We start from the raw sequence: 20,879 nt of genomic DNA on the forward strand, positions 1-20,879 counted from the left end.
AGCTCACCTGTTGTGATCACTTGTAACCCAGACTTTTCATTGTGAGTGCACCATTGTTTCTTTCACTTTGTTACCGTTCAGTCTTAGAGGACTTGTCACAGGTCTGTGTTTGTTGTCATGTATCATGTTTCTGTTATGAATGGCCGCTTGTGGCCTCTGCGTGAGTTCATGAGCTTCTCCAACCTTGGGTTTTTCTCAAGCACGCTCAAGCTGAGGGTCTGTTTGCCTTGTAAATGATTTGGAGCTGACTGCAGTTCACACAGGCTTCTCTTTGCTAGTCTGGTATTTGTTAGAGGCATGACTAGTCACATGTGACTCCGAGACATGTGGTTTTACATGACTGGCTTAATTTGAGCGGCAAGACCTGTGTGGGATTTGCACTTATTTTATTGTTTCATATAAAGTTGGTTTAATAAAGTATGACCACATAAAGAGTTTGGATGTAGTAGAGTATGGATTCCAGGCTCACTCCTGGCTTAATCAGTGAAGTTTTACACTAATCTAGGCTGTATTGCCTCTATATGGACTTTTGAAGCACAATTGAAATGCAGCCTGTTTTTATTTTGTTGTTGTATTCCTGACCGAACATTTTGAAATGCACATGTTAAAGAATGCTGCGTGTCTTGTTTACGTCAGTGGTCTGGATAAACAGCCAAAAATGTTTTAAATTTCTGGCCTACAGGTTCACCATAGTGCGTGCAATGGAGGGTTATATAGCAGGCCTTTCATTGAGTCGTTTGAAGAGACGCCCATGTTGGTGGCTGTGCTCACGTACATGGGCTACGGCATCCTCACCATCTTCGGCTACCTGAGGGACTTCCTCAGGGCGAGGAAGATTGAAAAATGCCATATTGCCAGAGAAAGGGAGGAACAGAAGGTAAACATTATCTTTTTTAAGGAGTGTTTATATTCCATGTGTAAAAAGTAATATATTTTCACTTAAAGGAGAATTTCACCAATTTTGCAGATCTTTTTCTGCATAATTCAGGGGATTTAGATGTAAACAAAGTCTGTCAGAGTGGTTTGTTGTGAGTCTGTTTTTTTACAGTGGTGGTAATAGTAACCAGGGGTCCTGTACACAAATACAGCCATTTTATTTGCTATGCAGAATGACTAGTGAATCTATTTTTATCTGTAATGTTATTGATAAATCTGAGAAATAAGCTTTCTTTGGGGACTATTTTATATATGTCTCTGCCATGAATGTGTTAAAACAAAATAAAGAATTCAGGACAAAACTATTGTAAAACAATCTCTCCGGTATCAGACAGCACATTCGTAACCATTTCATGTAATAACGTTCTGCCAGGGGGTTTTAGAGGCATTAAACTTCTGGTTCCTGTCGCCACCAAACGTCTGGTTCCTATCACCACCACTAAGTTTCTCTAGAAAAGAACATTTCATGTCAAACTGCTCTGAATAACTTTTTTTATTCTTAATCATTTATTTAAGCATAGATTTAGAAAAACAGCAGAGTTCCACTTTAATCTCCTTATTTTTTATGTTGCAAAGCAAAGGAAATAACAGAACCTGTCATTTTGTTCTTTACTGTAAATTGCCTGTGCAGTGCAGAATAAAAGTTTATCTAGAACTCTTTTTGGAGGTGGTAAATCATTGCCAGAGGAAGGAGAGGAAAAAGGAAATGTATCAGGGGAAGGATATCGCTCTGTTTTTGCTGTATGGTTAAATATTTAAAAGGATCAAAGGTTGCTTTTCTTTTATGTGGAGAAAATGAGAGCCGATTTATATTGTACTCTGTTTAAATACATTTTTTTCCTTGAGTGTTTGACCCAGCAATAACAAACACCAGCAATAGAACTACTGTTAAATGAGTGAAGACATTATTAATTTTTCTTTTCTTCTAGGATTTTGTCCCACTCTATCAAGACTTTGAGAATTTCTACACTCGGAATTTATACATGAGGATTCGGGACAACTGGAACAGACCAATATGCAGCGTGCCTGCGGACAAAATGGACCTGGTGGAGCGAGTTTCTTATGACTACAACTGGACCTTTAGGTGAGTAGAAGTGGCCCGCAGGTGTGAGCAGCTGCTGAATGGAGTACGCTGTCAGCTTCCGTAAAAGGTTTTCTTGTTTTAACCTCCACAATAAGAGGCAGCGTAAATCAAAAGGCAGCAACGCTGCACTCTGGGTCACTTTCAGATCTGTGGTTAAAATGCCTTTCGCTTTATGAGCGCTGTAAATGTCACAGGCAGCGTTTGCTTTAGTATCTGGAAGTGCAGGGTTGGGTTGGTTGTGAAAATGTGACTTTCATGCATGATTGCCTAACGCTGGGATTTTCTTCCTCAGCTACACAGGCAGGGTGGTGAAAGACGTGATCAACATGGGCTCGTATAATTACCTGGGCTTTGCTGAGAACAAGGGCTCATGTGCTGATGCAGTGGCAGAAGTCAGTCTGAAATATGGAGTTGGAGTGGGCAGCACCAGGCAGGAAATGGGTACGTGCTAACTAGCAATGCATGGTGGACATTAGGGGTGTAAATCTCAGAACTTTGAACAGTACTTTTAGGTTGATTTTCTCCTGAAGTACTTTATTGTCTTCTTGGAAAATATGTATATGTCCCTAAAGCTGCACTATGTAAGATTTTTTTTGTTAAAAATGAAAGAAGTAGAATTACTGAGTCAGGAAAAAAATCAGGCAAAAACGTGCACCCGAAATAATAGTTTGAAGGTCAGAGGTGTCGGGTCAGATTTAGCTGTTTTTCAGACCACATCATGGGTCTTTACGTATTAACATCACATGCACAGGCTCTGATACAAACATTATACCGATGATGACATGATGACTACAGTAGATAATTCACTCACACCCTCAGAAGACACGTACTTCACCGAGTTTTGACTGAGTTCTCTTTGAAAGCTCTTTCAACGAGCTCACAGTCATCGGATTCATCTGCTCGAGGAAGGGATCTGAAGCACAACCCACGTTACAAAATGTTCTCCCGCACTTGTGTGCAATTACGTATTTCTACCAGAGAGGTCTCCAAATCCTCAAAACTTTGCAGCGTTAAGCTTGAGTCTAAAGATATACCTGAGTTAAGACAAAAGGAGTCATTGCTGATATTTAGATACAAAGATGCATAATTAAGAGAGATTACATGACATTTCGCTTAAAGAAGAAGCACAATTTGATTATAATTGTTTAGAAAATGATTCAGTAGTAACTTCTGCATTGTGGGTTGAAATACTGTAAGCTAGACACCAGAAATTATTATTCAGTATTTAAATTTTTTTGTTAAGTTTGTCAAGTTATCACAGTAACAGCCCCACTGATGGTAAAAACGGGTTAAAAAAAGGGTTAAAAATGGTTTAAAAAATAGTTTTTATATAAATTATTTTATACCATGCAAATCATAGCAGGCACTAGTATTCCCAAATATAAACATAACTGAACTATTAAACATGTTGAGTGATGATATTGTACATTAATGTCTAGAGATGAAACGGTTACCGGTTTCACGGTAAACCGCGGTAAAATTAATGACGGTTAGTAGTACCGTTTGAACTTTAAAGTATCGTTAAAACCGCGGTCGATTACCGCGGTGTGAAAACTCTGAGATTCTGAGATATTTCAGCCTTCTAAGAAGACCAAGTCTGACGTTTGGTCATATTTTGGGTTTTATAAGGATGCAGAAGGAAAGTTAATTGAAGATGACCACCCTGTCTGCAGATGACCAACCTGTCTGCAGAACATGCCGAAAGAAAATAGCGGCGAAAGGAGGCAACACATCAAACTTTACGAGTCATTTCGCGACCACCACCCGCTACTTTTTAGAGAATGCAAGGTTAACTTTAACAGAGAAGTCTGTGGGGACTTCGAAATAGAAGAAATGTCACGGTTTGTGTGGTTTAACTTTTGCTTATGGTTCGTTAATAATATAAAATGAAGCTTTTAGCGTCAAAAAAAAAAAGAAAAACAATCGGTGAATCAACTGTGAATCGAAACTAAAGCTTTTAACACATTTCTGTGGAGCAGAGTCTCCAAAATGAGCTCTGAGTTAAGTCACACAAGCTCCGGAACGAGACGCTGCAGAGGTTCAATCTACACAGCTCCCCTTTCTTGTCTCGCTTGCAGTGTTTACTGTTGGAGAGGAGAGTAACACCATCTCAAATCACTCAGTGTCCCCTACAGAGGGCGCTACTGTTCAAACAAACATGATCATCATTAACCAGCAGTTGAGTTTTAAATAGAGAATTTGTAACCTGTTGTTAATGTTGATTATAGATGACTGACTCGAACGTTTCCTGCACTCTTTGGGTGAAGGATTTGCTATTTCATGATCCACAAAGTGCACTACATAGGGAAGATAGTGTGCTTTGAGACGGGACCTTGCGCGAGTAAACGCTGTGCTGCTTTTAGGAAAAGCAGAGTTTCAGAGATTAAACTTCAGGAGTGTTTCTGCCGCAGCTCAGATGCGCGTTAGTTTTAAGTTATGTTTTAGTTTTAAATGCTTTTAGAGAAGCAGCTCCACAGGTGGAGACACACTGTGAGTTCTACACTGTCTGCAGCTCACAGCGCGGTCACGCAGTTCCTCTGATTTTGGCTGTTTTTCCTGGTGCGCTGTATTGATTAGGGGTTCAGCGCCACAACGGCACAATAATGCTGCAGTTGCAGTTCGGACAGAAATCCCCCGAGTGCAGCACTTCTTAGAAGTAGTAATTTTCCATTAAGACGCACCTCAGAGTTGGTCCAGATTTAATTCTCTATGCAGGGAAATCCCTAGTTATTGTAATATTATTATTATTATTATTATTATTATTATTATTATTAAGAAGAAGAACAGTAATAATAATAATAATAATAATAATAATAATAATAACAGTAATAATAATACATTTGCTATTCTTTTGTTTACAGAGTGTTGTAAGTAATACAAAAGTAATACTAAAAATGTATTGACCTTATTTTTTAATGTTTATGCAAACAAAAAGTGTATATTGCTGCCAATTCTATTTGTGTTAATGTAAAAGTTGGTGAAACGAGTTTCAGTTTGTGTATCAGTATTTATTTTACTTTTCAAAACATTTGAACAATATCGCGATAATACCGATAATCGTGATAATTTTGGTCATGATAATCGTGATATGAAATTTTAATATTGTTTCATCTCTGTTAATGTCACATTTGTTGTACCTAACATAGATGAGATATTTTAAAAACGTGGCTGTTGAGCTGCACTGGTTGAATGCACTCAGGGGAGGCCTTAAAAAAGTCACCTGTATGGCTGTATATAGTGTTCATTGTATGACACAGCGTCAGGTTTCAGGTTCAGTTTCACGGCCAATTTAAAGATGACAGTATACTATAATCACAACTGAAGTATGCTTTTATTGTGTTCTTGTATTTGGCAAAGATTAGGCCTCACACCCTGTTCTCACATGCTATCTCTGTGTTTGCTTCTGGCTCCACTTCATAATGTCATTTTTGAATAAAAATATGAAAGGTAAAGCAAGAGAACCCCACCCCACTTGCCAACCCATTTACTGTGGTTGTTTTCCCACAAAGTTACTCTAAAAATGTAACTCTGTTACCAGCACAGACCGTATTTACAGTAGTTACTTGACATGTTATGTGCCTTAAGATTTGATACTTACTGGTTAAATACAAGGCATTCTGGTTTGTAGTTGTATTAACTTCATTCACAATGTTTTATAGCTTTCTCACTTATCTATAGCTGTTTTCACCATTTTTGACACATCTAGCATTTCTTTATTTTTAAGGCTTCCTACAAATTAGTTGAAACCTATGAAGTTGTAGAGTACTATCATCATAATATTAACATATTAATGAAAACGGTGATTCTGAACTTTTCAGAGGTAGAGTAGTGGAATATAGATAATAAAATACTCAAAGCTTTTTTGGGATTTTTAATTTTGATCATTGCCCAAGAACTTTATTTCAGACAAAACTGTATGGAAACGTTATTGAACATTATCATAATTGACTAAAATGAACTCAACAAGTTTATAAGTTATAAAACAAGTTATAAAATGTAACCACCACCTTCAGATCAATGCACTGTGATTAATTTTTACATCCCTAGTAGAAGCACTCTAGCAGGATTCAAGTCTCCAGACACGTTTATATTTGTGTTTTGAATAGAGTCCTAATATGAAATACTAGGGTGAGGATAACCACAGAGGCAATGTCTTTTTAAGGCATGAAGACGAGGCTCTGTGTGGTGGCTGTTCTTGGACAGCATAAAATAATATGTACACACACGCAGGCATGTTTATACTGCAGTAAAGTGTCTTGGGGTTTGTGTTAGCTGACTGCTCTGTCTGTTTGCTTAGGTAACCTGGACCAGCATGAGGAACTGGAGAAGCTGGTAGCCAGGTTTCTGGGCGTGGAGTCAGCCATGGCTTTTGGCATGGGTTTTGCAACCAATTCCATGAACATTCCCGCGCTGACTGGCAAGGTACTGTATGAAGACACATTGCATGATGCTGAAACCTCTCACTCACTTGCTATTTTCCCCTTGGCTGCTATCTGTATTCCCATTACTTTGAATCCAGACCACTCCCTGTATATCTCCCTGTATATCTCTCTCTCTCTCTCTCTCACAAGTCATTCTGCAGTACTTCAGACTGATTAAACAAACTGCCGCAGCTTTGAATGGGTGGATCCTTCTCTAACCTGTTAGCGCATGTCCCATGTTCCATAAGATCCCACAACTATTTCATTTTATGTGTTCATGAGTTCCTGATCAGGTTTAGTAGGTGTGCTTGAGCAAGGAAATCACACAACTGGACTCCCATACATTATAGATTATCACCTACCTTTGATAAAGAGAGGAAAAGGGATTTACAGTATATGTCTAAAAGTTTGTAGACAACTGTTCATCCATTGTTTCTTCTGAAATGAAGGGTATTAATAGGGAGTTTGTCCCCCCTTTGCTGCAGTAACAGCTTCTACTCTTCTGGGAAGGCTTTATACTAGATGTTGGAACATTGCTGTGAGGATTTGATTGCGTTCAGCTGCAAAAGTTTTAGTGAGGTCAGGTCCTGATGTTGGACGGTCAGTTCTGGATCACTCTAACTCATCCCAGAGGTACTGGATGGAGCTCCATTACTCCAGAGAACGCAGTTCCACTGCTCCACAGCCCAGTGCTGGGGGGCTTTATACCCCTTTAGCAGATGCTTGGCATTGGGCATGGTGACCTTAGGCTCACGTCTGTCTGAAATAGCTGAATTCAGGAATAAAACGTGTCCATTGATTAAAATTACAGTGTAGAGCCAGTGCTTACACAGTGGGAGACTCAGGAACCACTATGCACTTTCATTATAAAGTTTTTATAATTCTTTTTTAAATAGTCATAATGGTAGTTAATGCTATTTTGTAGTGCTGGTGGGCCTTCATAAGTCAACTTAAGAGTGTTAGAGGAAGGAAAACCCTAATCTCTGTAGGCTGTGGCCTGCCAGGAACTGGGTTTGACACCCCTTCCCCCCCTGGCATGAAGCCTTGAAATCTCGACAGGCCGCTCGCTTACAGTCGTGACCTCATCAGAGAGGTTTCACAACTTCCCTTCTTTCAGTAGTTTAAACGTAATAGCACTACATACAAACATTTCCGTTCCTCTTTTGTGCAGCTTAACGTTGTGCAACCACGAGGGAGGGAAACTCGCTTCTGTTCAAAATAAAACTAAGGGTGCCTTCAGATTTGGCAGGACTGGTTTGATGAAAATCAACCCTTAAGGCGAACACTGCCGTCCAAACTCTGGTGCGCGTCAAATAAGCGGGCCGAGACCTCCTGAGAGGATCGGCCTTAGTTTCCTTCAGAACAAACTCTTAACGGTTGCTTTGAAGTATAAACGCAAGACAGACCAAAGATGTCCAAACAGCATGATAAACATAGACAGAATGAACCGTCGTCTCCTTTCTGCGTGGTTTGTGGAACAGACGAGTTTCTGATGCTGTTTTGACACATGCATGTGTTTTATCATCTCTTCATAAGCTCTGAATCTGTGATTATAGAACGCACAGTTTCCGTTTTAAAACGAGGCTGAGGCATGTTGGAAGTCATTAGAGAATACCTGATTTGAGTGGACACTTCGAGGCTGTTACCGGGATTTCACCCTGCTTTGCGTTGCGCAACAACACGGGAACACAGACAGACTCATGGCTTATTGTCTAATATCACAAGACAGAGTCCAGACCGAACTGAGAACAGCGTGATTCATAAAGTTCAGTGGACATTAATAAAGTGATTGTACGTCGTAAGGTCTGCCCAATCAGTTGTGACTTTACACTGCATGACTTTTGTTTACATTTTTTGGTTTGATGTTAAGTGTGTCAGTGTGAACACTAAGCAAACCAGAACTAAAATGCATTAATGTATCATTTTCTGATTTGGTCCAGGTTAAGGGTACCAAACTACAAGTATAAAAGACCCTAAAATTTTAATTTTGAAACAGCACTGCTGACTTACAGAAGCAAATTATTTTTAGTTTTTGTCTGTGTTTTTGAACTTAAAGTTCATTGTTTTTCTTTTAGCCAGTGAGGTCAAGTAGTAGGTCTCTGTCCTGTCAGACAACAGTGTCACCAGTCTGCAAGAGCGCAGCTTCAGGATGTACACAGAACAGCTGACTTTGTACACAGGATGTACACAGAACAGCTGACTTTTAGCGACTGACCAGTTGTGACCGGAACTGATAAAATGTGAATGTAGGGCAAGTTGGTGAACAAAAATGGATTCTGTAAACCAGTTTTGCGATAATCAAACCAGGCAAATCTTTTTTAGTCAGTTGACACTAAAGCAGCAGGTTTTCGTGTCTATTAAGAAAGCTTTAGCCGAAGCAGCTCCTTCAGGCGAGCTAGTGCTAAAGCTAACACTGGAGCTACTCAGAGCAACGTTACATGGAGGAGGGCTCGTCGTCTTTTACACGACTTCTTTTATCAGACATTAATTAAACAGTACAAAGAATGGCACGTGCACGAGTGCATTCATGTTTATCTTTACACACAATGTTTTAATCACAAATGTGGGCGCTGTACAGTCCTGTTTAGCTAACTGAACTCAACGTTTACTGTAACGTTGTTTATCATTAGACTAGGGGTGAGCGAAATGGCATAAACATTATGTCACGATATGTAAAACCTTTTTCACGATACTTGATAATGTCACAATATCATGACAGACACAAAGCACCAGTACTGCCACATTTAAAAACTTCCATTAAAACGACAAATTGTAATAAATCATGCAGGTGCTCAGTGTTGTTTATGTATGGATATTATCCATGATATACTCAGAAAAGCATATTGTTTACCGCTATACCAAAATGTGTCATGTTAATGATAAAATGTCATCATGTTGCCCTCATCTACGTTAGACATCATATTAACATGATATTTAGTAAGTACAGTAACCCAGATAATGTTTAGCTGACTTTAGATTCAGTATTAGTCTCTCTGTTAATAGTTTTGACACTGAGCACAGAGTTTGATCCAAAACTTTTCAGCTTCAGGAAGTAAATAAAAACAGCTCCACCCTCCAGATGATCAGGTATAGTATGTTACTTAGTAACACCTGTCCACCATTTTTTAGTCTAATAATTCAGACTAATTTACTGCCACTCTCACTGCAGGTTTGTTTTGAGGAGTTGTTCCTTCGCAGAGGAAAAAATGTTCAGAGAAAATTGGCTGAGAGGCGTGTCAGTCATAATTTTGCAAATTTGGGGATTTCTTTATGGATAGATTAATCGATGTACTTTACGAGGGAATGTTTGGGTGACAGAACAGTTTTAAAAAAAAACTTTTGATAAAAAAAACTGAATAAAAGTGAAAAATAGTGACTGAAATGTTGTACACTGGTAATAAGATTATGACCTCATGGCTGTTCAACGGTGAATCAGGTGTAATCTTACCTCAGCCGTGCTGACCCTGTGACCTGACATTGTGTTTGCTGTTTCCTGGATGCAGGGCTGTCTGATTCTGAGTGACGAGCTGAATCACGCCTCTTTGGTTTTGGGAGCTCGACTCTCCGGCTCCACCATCCGGGTCTTCAAGCACAATAGTGAGTACAAGTTTCAACCATTTGAGCCATTTCCACCATTTCCTGTGGTTGTGGTTTGGCCTGGTTTGTTTACGCTGGCCCCAGTGCAGTGTTAGGTCTCTACTAGTGCATGAAATCAGGACACAATAAAGCACAGCTCTTGTTTAGCGTTACTAAGAAACCAGTTTGAATGGGCAAAAATCCACTGTGCCACTCTAAAGTCTGAAATATTGTGGTTTAATAATATTGAATGCTGTAATAATTGAATATGCAAACTTTAACATACTAAATTTTCAGGAACACCTTATTTTTTTTTGCTGTATCACTAAAAGGAATTGAACTGAGAATTTGAGATATGACAAATTAAATTATGATATGTTGATTCTGTGAATCATCCCTGAAAATTCACATGTACACAGTTTCTTCTTCACCTCAAATGCAGGGATAGAAAATACTTGAGTAAATCTACTTTGTTACTTAAGTATTTTTTGGAAGATTTCAAAACTGGTAGGATGAAGGTCTGCCTGAACGACCTCAGAGTACAATTTATTTTGAGTGTCTTGTAGATTATCTACAGATTCTAACATTGTTTATAGACTAACACTGTTTATATCTGTTTATATCTGGTGAATCTCAGTTGACCGTCAACAGCGTTAGTTAGAGTTAGGTTCAGGATTAGGTTTTGTGTTGAAGTTAAGTTTAGGGTTAGGTTTGAATAAAATTGATTACATTAACTTAAAGTCCGGTTAATTAATCAGTTAGTAAATTAATAGATATTTCACTGAATTTTAGTCAAAGACTAAGTGAGCATCTGCAAGTCATCTACAGTGGACTCTCAGAATAAAGTGTTACCCTCTCCAAATTACTCTGCTCTGTCATATGACCATGCAGAGGCTTGGGAGCATTGTATGATGCACAGTAGCAGGAAAAAACAGAGACTCTACCATTCTTCATTCCACTGTACTCTCAGATAAATAATTCACTGCTGTCGGAATAAAACCTCTACATTTTTGTCGTTCTTCTTTTTTAATTTGAAAATGGCTGTTTCCATATAAATTGTGTGTCAAATTCATGATAAATGGACCAGAAGAAGTGACCCAGAAATTACTTGGAAAAAGTCTGGTTCCATTGACTTACATTAAAAGTAAAGTTAGTTTTTTTCCCCTCTCCTGTAAAGTTACCGTTTTGGAGATTTGGAGCAAATTATGTGCTTAACTATCTCAGCCACTGATGACAAGAACCTCATCTGCAACTCCAGCTTAAAGGAATAGTGTAGTGAAACATCAGATTTACCACATATGCAGGTTTGGAAAATACAAGTAATTGTAAGAGCATGTAATATAATAATTAACATGTTTTTCATTTACATTTTTAAAGTGAAGTCCAACCTAGAATGAGTCAGAAACTTAACCTGAAGAGGGCAGCAGTTCGCTTAAAGTGTCACACCTATGTGAGTGGCTAGCAAAGTTAAAAAAGAAATAAAGTCTGGGAGCATTTTCTTAAAATGAAGGATGCAGAGGTCACACACAACATATGCAAATGCAAGACTGACTTATCTTTCCACGGACACACAACGTTACCTTCAATGACTGGAAAAGAAAACATGCTGGTGTGGACTCTGAAGCAGCTGACTGGTCAGTAAACAGCAGCTCTCCCTCCACGGCGGTGTTCTGACAAACAGTACTCTTCGCTGAGTCACACAGTTCACTCTGATTTGTCAGAATGTGCTAACGTTCCCCTTACAAACATCGCTGAAGCTCACCATGTTACACCACTAGTGTTAGTCAGTGGAATATTCTGAGCTGCATCAGTTTCTGTTAAACAGATGGATTTAGAAGCTACTTCAAAAAACTATGAAACATTCAGAAGCTCGTCCTGTCACAGCGTTACGTATCGCTGTTGTCAGAAGAAAACCTTGTATCTCCATTTTTGTTGTTTTTCAGTTTTTGACATAATTTGAAAATGCCTGTTGTCCTTTGCGTTGTGTGTAAATTTAATGAAGAATGGACCAAAAGAAATGGCACAAAATTACTTGGGGGGGGGGTTTTGGATTCTGGTTCCATTGACTTACATTAAAAGTAAAGTAGGTTTTTTGCTTCTCCTGTAAAGTTACCATTTTGGAGATACGAGGTTTTCTTCCAACAACAGCGATGTGTTAGCTAACTGTGTAAACTGGTTCATTAGCTTAACATACAACTCATTTTCTAAGCATATTTTTTTTTTTTCGTGAAAAAGATGCCATCCGCTCACCTGGACACCTGCTCACACACGACTCGTCTAGTTAAGTAGCACATTAAAATTACACTAAACCAGTTAAACGATGCTGCAGCCTGAAGAGCTCCAATGTTAATCTAGATATTTATTACCATCCCTTATGTTTAGCTATTGCTTTTTGCTGTTGCTCAAAATTATGAGTGGGCTTAAACGAGGGGTGGGCGATACGGCTAAAATACAATATAGCGATACATAAAGACATATTCTTGATACACGATATGCATCATGATAGTTTTTCTGAGGTTTGATAAGTTGCAGTAAGCAAAAACGGACCACAAAGGCCACATAAAAAAATACTATCAAAAACTATGAATATAATGATTTTTTTTTGTTTCACTGATACAAGTCCAATTAAACAGGACTAATTATGCTTTATTTATAATAAGTAAGTGTTAATTTTAACACAGTAAGTGTGCTTTAAGTACTGATGCTATAGGAACACACACACACACACACACACACACACACACACACACACATATATATATGTATATGTATATATGTATGTATATGTATGTGTAGAGAGAGAGAGAGAGAGAATATGCTGAGGAAAAGCATATTGTGGCGTAATTTGCCACAATAAGGATAAATTATTGTCATATTGCCCAGTTCTAGCTTTAACAAAGCACCACGTGTGTTTTTTTCTGTGGTGGTAATTCAGCTCTTGGTGAACAGGACCTCATTTTGTGTCAGATATTTAATTGTTACAGCTCTTCGAGTTTATAGTAAATATTTAAGCTGATTAAATGATTTGTTGGTTTATTCACATGAATAAATTTTGCAGCCTCAATATACTTTCTCTGTCATTTTCCTTTCCTAATGTATTTGATTAGCCAGGTTTGCTTCTTTTGTGCTGGAACTAAAGGCCTAATGTAGCTAACAAGTAATAGAAGCTTATAGCAACGTCTTTAGCACAGTGTGAACTGCATGGAAGGTCTTGGAAACCTGAATCTTGTCCAGGACGTTATATATTAGCTAAAAGAAGAAAATAGACTGTAGTGGCAGAATTATCCTCTACTTATTGTACTGAATGTACCTTCACTTTTCAATATTTATTTTTTAAACAATGATTAAGCTGGCAAATTGTCAAGGTCAACAAAAACGACCTTTTTTTCCTCCACAGGGAACATTTAGCTTTTTCAGCTACTGCTTCCCACTATTATTCACTCACTGGCACACACACATGCTTAACTCATACCTGCGCTGGCTTTTCCACCTCTGCTGTTGTCTGTTGACACAGCAGGGTAAAGGCAGTTGCTTTGGTCAAGCTCCAACGTACACAAGCCGCTGGTTCTACATAAAAACACGTCCACCTTCTGTAGAACACTGTGTTTCAGTATTGCCCCTTCCACTCTGACTCGCTACATCGTTAAGCCCTACCTGTGACTGGACTCTGGATCAAATCAGCAGGATTACTGAGTGCGTTTACATGCACTTAATAATCCGATAAGTGCAGAAAATCAGATATTGTCGGTAATCCGATCCACACGTTTACATGTACTTGGGTAATCAGATAATGTGAAACTCCGGGTCTACATGAGTCGGGCAGTAGTTGGATTCCTGCTTTGCCAACGGCCAGTAAACTCACAGAAGAAGACGTGATGTAAACGTAATGTAAAACTCAAACTTCATCGTGGCTTGTTTTTTAAGCATTGTGCCACTTTAACTGAAAATGTGAACATACATCATCTAGAACAGTGGTCTTTAATTAAAATTCAGTAAGGTCCAGTTCGAGAACATTTCCTCAAGCAGAGGTCCGGAACGTCATAATGTCTAACTGGCATCATGATTCAGTGCCATACACTGTAAACTGAAGTAGCCTAGTAGGCATATCAACATCTTATACAGTCAAAAACTGAATGTCCAATAAAAAAAGTACAATTCAGTCATATTTCAACAACATTTGTTGTCAGTTTTCTCTTTTTAGAGCATGCAGTGTGAAATAACTTCCCTCTGACTCACTTTATCCTCCGATTGCTGTTTCTCTCCTCGTCACTCCCCTGTGTGCATCACTCACTCGAGTCTCAGTGCTCATCGTAATGCACAGATCTGATTGGCTAAGTAGCATCATGTGTGATATTTACAATGCATGTGATTGGTCTGTGAGTCTCCTGGCCCGTTAAAGCGGTACCGTAAAGGCTAGAAAAGTTACACCGACTATAATAGGAGCACCCCTGTCAAAGTTAAATAATTATCAATAGTTTATCGGTTATAGATCCAGGTCCGCAAAGGACAGCGTCTGGGTCCGGACTCGGACCGCGATCCGCCTATTAGTGACCTCTGATCTAGAAGGTGAAGAATATTTAAATCCTTCATTTTATCAAGCATGTAGTTGGTTTTAGCATTTAAAGTGTTTTGCTGCGTCTCACAGCAACACTGCTCGCTTATTTCTGGTACCTCCATCTATTTTTGCACATGCACAGGCCGAGAAATCTGAAAGAAATCAGAGTAAAAGTTTACATGTGCTGCAAAATCTTTTATCAGATTTCTTAATCGGATTTCTAGACCTAGACCTCCTAAGGAATAGGAGTATGCTGTTTACGTGATCATTTGAATAATCAGATAACTGCTTAATTAGGATTATGATTCAAATTATGATCAGATTATTGAGTACCTGTAAATGCACTCACTGATTTAGTGTCTGAGTTTGAAATTAAAGCCCTGCGCTTCAACATTTACACAACCGTCTGAATCTCATAGCCTTTTGTCTCTGACTGTCTGGCTGCAGGCCATGAATATGAATTTTGTTGCTTCAAAGGTCATCCCTGCGATCATTATTTAGGCACATTATTCTAAATGCAACTTTTAAACTGTCAATTTAAACAGATAATGGTAGCCAATTTTAAATGGATTTTTAAATTGATGAAAAACTCGAGGGGAATGTGTAATAAACTGTGTTCCCTGTGCCATAATGGATTTCTGTCCGTCACGACTTCTAAAGTAGCAGCACTGCAGCCTTGTGTTCATTGTGTTGTTTCAGCTTATTGACCCTGAAGTTGTTAGAGTTGTAGCAATTCAGTCTGCTTAAGGTTCCTCTGAGGTGAAAGTGAAGAACGTAGGCAGAATCTTAATGGTTCAGCAGGGGCTGTGCTGATTTCCAACAGCTCCATTAAAGCCTGTGTCCTGCAGTTTTCTTGTATTTTAGTTTTTCTATGATGTTTATGTACCAAAATCCATTTTTACGTGACCCTTTTTCCAACCTTTCTATATGTGTTTCTATATGGATTTTTTTTTAAACTGTGCCTTAACGACTGATACATGTAAATGACCTCTGTTCTAATTGGCTGTCCTGTATTACACCTCATTCAAAAAAAGTAGTCTGAACTGTAACACTCCTTAACTTCAGTGTAAATGGGCACGGCTAAACTGCTGTAGGCTGAATTGGAGGGTATATGTAAATTTGTTGGTTGTTGTGACATCACAAAAACAGTGAATTCAAAACTAGTTGTTTTACAGCTTCATTTCCATAAATTCTTTCAAAACATTGTTTTGAAACTTTAACAGTATAAAAGTACTAAATCAAACTCTTTTACTCTTTTATTTAACAATGTTTTCTATTCTTACGTTCATTAAACATTTAGGGCATTTTTGTTCTGGTCAGCAAAGTGTACCCTCTATAATTTTTTGAAATATGTTACTGTTTTCTACAGTTGTGAATATTTTGGTGTATGATTTTCTGTGGGTGAAAGTCTGGGTGAGTAATTCTTCTCTGTTCCTCTTGTGTCAGATATGCAGAGCCTGGAGAAGCTGCTCAGAGACGCTATAGTGCACGGGCAGCCCAGAACACACCGGCCCTGGAAGAAAATCCTCATTTTGGTGGAGGGAATCTACAGGTGAGTCCTCGCCTCGTACTCTGTAATTGGACCACAGTGCAAGTTCCATAGTGTTGATTTGCACCTGTTCTTTTGTTGCGCTCTGCCACTAGAATTAATCAAATGTGCTTCTAACAAAACTCTGTTTTCACCTTAAATTCTCACACATGCTGTAGCACCTGATTAGGAGACCTAGGAAGTGGGAAGGAATTGGCAGTTTGGGGAAAAACTGGGTTTAAAGAGAAAGAACAAAAAAACGTCTGTTGTACTGTTATTAGTTAGTTTCTCTAATCATATGTTATGTGTTCAGAGTATTTTTGTAAAAGAATTCGGAATCATACCGAAATTATTGGTTTAAATTGTGATGAAATTTGAGTTTTAATGATTTCATTTGAGATTTAATGAGTTTAATGATTGAAAGTATCTGTACAGCAAATGGCAAAGTACAGAATTACAAAAGTTTTATTGTGCGTAATGAAAAGAAAAGAAATACTAACAGCTACTGACATCAGAACTTCAAGCACATTTCTGTGCACTGAAAGTCTGAAAACAGTCTGTATTATCTCAACAGATTTTTCTGTAATTGCTACAAAACAAAGAAATATATATTTCTGTTTTATGTAGGCACATAAGGATGTATAAATATTTTAGTGTTTTTGTGTTTAGGTATTGTGACAGTAGCCATTACTATACTCAAAACACAATACTGGGTGTGAGAACAATCCTAATGTTTAATGCGTTTTTACAAGCGTGTAGTTAAAGATGGAGGTTTTGAGCTGTCCATGTGGCAGAGCAGAGAAGCACTCAATATACCTCTAATGTCAAAGCCCAAATCGCGATAGCAGTTAAAATGCAGCCCTAGTCTGCAGCATAACTGTCAGATTCATCAGGCATAACAGGTCACTGCTGCCCTTTTAATTTATATGGTATAACTGCTTGTTAATGTTTTATAAGGTGTTTATGGGCTACTTAATAACCTAAATTTAAACCATTCATAAACTCTTTATAAGGATGGTCTTGTTGTAAAGTGGAGCTCTGAATTAAATAGAACTGTGAACTATAAAGAGAAATGTACACCCGTCTGAGTAATCCTTTCTTTCCTCAGCATGGAGGGCTCCATCATCCGCCTGCCTGAAGTCATAGCCCTGAAGAAGAAGTACAAGGCCTACCTGTACCTGGACGAAGCCCACAGTATCGGCGCTCTTGGGGGGCAGCGGTCGAGGAGTGGTGGAGTACTTCGGCCTGGACCCCACAGATGTGGACATCATGATGGGCACTTTCACTAAGAGCTTTGGAGCAGCTGGGGGTTACATTGGAGGGAAGAAGGTGTGGAACCCACTGCTGTGTTTTATTAGTTGTACTATAACAACACAGTTATATCTTAGAATATAAAGCAGGAGTTGAGGGGAAAATGAAATTTATACAATTTCCTTTTACCATAATTATGATCGACCAGCCAAGAGATGTTTGGTGTGCAAAGTTTGCTTTACTTTTACTGTAAGGCTAATTAAAATAATGACAGCATATACCCCACCAAATAGCATACTGCTTACCTATATTAATTGAATGCCTCACACTGTATTGAGTAATTATGTAATCTCAAGTACACTTGCTTATGTTTCTGACACTGTTTAAACTGGGCTGTCAACTCTGAAGAGGTCACAGTTCTGAAGAGATGAGGGTTTTCCTTCTTCTAACACTCTGAATTCAACCTGTAAAAGTATTGCTGATGAGTTCATCAGGTGTGTTTAATGGGTCACAGTGTTGAACAGTGTTGAAGAGCTGTGGCCTGTAGGGAACCCAGTTTGACACCTTTGGCTTATTCAGTACATTGCGTAGCTAAAACAGTAGTAGGAGCCATTTTGAGCTTGAATTTTGTCCATACTTCTCCATCGTAAGCCTTTTCATAACTTGTGTTGTGTTCAGGCCTGTGGGACCCGTTTTCCATGTTTCCCAAAAGAGAAAATGATGCCATTTATTATTATTTCAACCTCTGATTCCTTTGCTCATTTTCTGTGATGAACATATAAAATAACTCATTTTAACTTTGCGCTGTTCACCCCCACACATTTATATTACCCATGTGGTGTTGGGTGAACCTGCAGAGAATAAAAGTGTTGAGGTGCTGTGTCCTTCACTCTGTTTTCCTTTTGCATGGCCTGCTGTTAGTGTGTCTGTAGGTGTGTGTCTGTCTCTGTATCTGTCTGTGTGTGTGTGTGTGTGTGAGAGTGTGTGTGAGGGTGGACAACATGGACAGGTTGCTGACTAGCTATAGATGCTAAAGGAGAACTCTACACTTGTGATATTTTAAACATCGAGTGTTTTTACATAAACTATTATGGCTATATTGAATGCGGTGGGTCCACCAGATCACTGAGTAACAAAGACACCAACACCACACAAAGGTTAACAATTATTTGAGATGATCAGTTATTTACTTTGACTGCAGTCATTTCCCACAGTCGTTAGATTTCACAATCACATCGTTCTGCATCAAGCAAAGTGTGAATTGAGTGCGTTGGGTTGAGGCAGGTGTCCATTATAAAACACAGAAGCATTCGAGACACATGACGGGACTCATGAAAACAGTTTTTAAGTTAGCGCTCTAACATTTACAGCGCAACAATAGTAATGTTTGTCTAATTAGCTATGTAAGTAATGGTAGAAGAATGATTTTTTTTTATTTTATTTTTTTTTCACTCTCAAGGAAAACTTTTTGGTAGATTTGCTTGACTCTGCACATGATTTTGTCTACTTGTAAGCATGTGTTTGAGTAAACATAGCTAGGAAGCAAGACGCTCATTTGGTCGTTAATCACAGTTATTGAATTAATCAGCTAAAATTTAATGATTGTAACAGCCCTAGTCTGCTGTAGTAGATGACTCTGTCACAGTGCTAATTGGTGGGGTATTAATTTTCTACTGCTTGTTAGATGGCTTGTTAGCTTGTTAGTGGGTCTTGTAGCTCCACTCCAAAACTAAAGAAATAAACATATCTTGGCTGATTGACTGCATTTTGGATAAATTGAAAGTTATTGAGTTTGATTTTTTTTACTGAACTATTGCTTCTATTGCTGAGAAAAGCAAGATTTTTTTTGTTGTTTATTTTTGTTGTTTTTTGTTTATGAATCACTGTGCAGTGAAATTCTTATCAATTTCAGATGGGAATAATTGTTCCTTATGTTTCTTATTGTTTGTTTCCCTGTAGGAGTTGATAGACTACCTGCGCTCTCATTCTCACAGTGCGGTGTACGCCACTTCCATGTCACCTCCAGTGGTGGAGCAAATTATCACTTCTATGAAGTGCATTATGGGAGAGGATGGAACCACTATAGGTAAGAGTCATAGACTGCGTCTAAACAGTTGACTAAAACTTGCTTTCCTTGATTTTGCCTGGTGTTGTTGCCCTGTGGATCCACATCTCAGTCGGCTCATTTAGTGAGGCCATAGCTACAATTCAGGCAAAAGCAAGGAAAGCAGACAGGAAGGAAAGTTCTTTGTAAGTATTTGGATGCAACCATAGACTCCTCACGACTCATATGACACCTCTTGGCTTTTATTGGTTATATTCTCATATTTGCCAGGTGCTCAAGTGGTGGTCTCAGAGGTGGTGGATTACAGATTTTGCCACAAGGGGGCACTAGTGACAAAGGCAAGAATAAAAGCAGTTGATCCTAGGTCTGGGAAGGGGTGTGCAGGAATTGGGTTTTCTTGCTTACACAGTGAAAGGTGCATGTTATTGCTGAAAAAAAAAATAATAGCTGTGTTAGAGTCGAGGAATAAAGCTCTGACGTTTATTGCATAATCTTGAATGCCGTTGTTGTGGAGTCCACTGATTTAAACCTGTTTACCTGAAGTCCTGGTGTTTCCACACTGCTGCACTCTGACAGAGGGGCCTTTGTCACACCTGCTTCCACATCACGTATCAGTTCCTATCTGCAGCTTCAGTGTGTGAAATGAATCCAGTTGCAAAACATTCCTCTTTTGGTGACCTGTTGTTCAGAAAATGATTCTTAGGTCTCATAAACCCTGGTAATCTTTTTATCTTTTCTCTCTTTATTTTATTTTTTACAATCGTGATAACTAAAATGCATGCACTGACAAAGTTTACTATTCCTTTGATAGCTTTATTGACTGCTTTTATTTTACAATAAAAATACAGCCCTCGAGTTTATTTGCTCAAGATGCTGCGTCTAGGCTTGGACCAGAATGAGAAATGAGTATTTCTCTCTCTCAAGGATTTGCTTTGAAGAGAGGGAGTGAGACGGTAAAAAAGCTGTTGCATGAGATTTTTCTTTGTGCAATTTCCCATCACTCATGAAATAAGACTGATGACTTCTACAGCTGTACAGACGCCGTCCAGGTAAAATATTTAGCTCAAAGTTTAAACTTGAGAAATGTGTTAACAATTACCCACACAGCCAGGGTGATCTGGCCCTTTGCTTGGACCCTCCAAAAGGCTTCTTTCCTCGTCTGCCACTCAATCATGGCAGGCAGCTACACTAAAACAGGCCCTGCTGGCTTGTCAGGCCCAGGTAGTGTTCAGTGTGACTGATATGAGTGAAAACTGGGCCAGGTGAAGGGCTTTGCCCATCTCCCTCGTGCTCATACAGGGTCCACAAAGGCCTTTTGTTCCACGTGTTTCCGAGCAGGTTCTTCTGAGAGGGTCTTGGTGAATCCCTGAGGTGTGGTCTCCTCTGTCACAGGCTGATTAACTGACTTTGAGAAGCTGGTCTGATGGACAGAAGGAAGAACCAGCTGCTTCCGCTTGAGATAC

General features: G+C 38.8%; 1 protein-coding gene across 1 annotated transcript in view; it reads left to right on the forward strand.

The window, feature by feature from the left end:
- Positions 1 to 20,879, forward strand: part of sptlc2a (serine palmitoyltransferase, long chain base subunit 2a) — a 40,030-nt gene that overhangs the window by 1,582 nt on the left and 17,569 nt on the right. The window contains 9 exon segments of the mRNA XM_036594151.1: positions 683 to 877; positions 1,866 to 2,020; positions 2,313 to 2,461; positions 6,318 to 6,442; positions 9,945 to 10,038; positions 16,019 to 16,124; positions 17,209 to 17,305; positions 17,307 to 17,429; positions 19,311 to 19,437. Of these exon segments, the coding sequence (XP_036450044.1) occupies positions 683 to 877; positions 1,866 to 2,020; positions 2,313 to 2,461; positions 6,318 to 6,442; positions 9,945 to 10,038; positions 16,019 to 16,124; positions 17,209 to 17,305; positions 17,307 to 17,429; positions 19,311 to 19,437 (1,171 nt within the window).

The sequence above is a fragment of the Colossoma macropomum genome, unplaced genomic scaffold, assembly GCF_904425465.1.
Source record: "Colossoma macropomum unplaced genomic scaffold, Colossoma_macropomum, whole genome shotgun sequence".
NCBI classification, from domain to species: domain Eukaryota; kingdom Metazoa; phylum Chordata; class Actinopteri; order Characiformes; family Serrasalmidae; genus Colossoma; species Colossoma macropomum.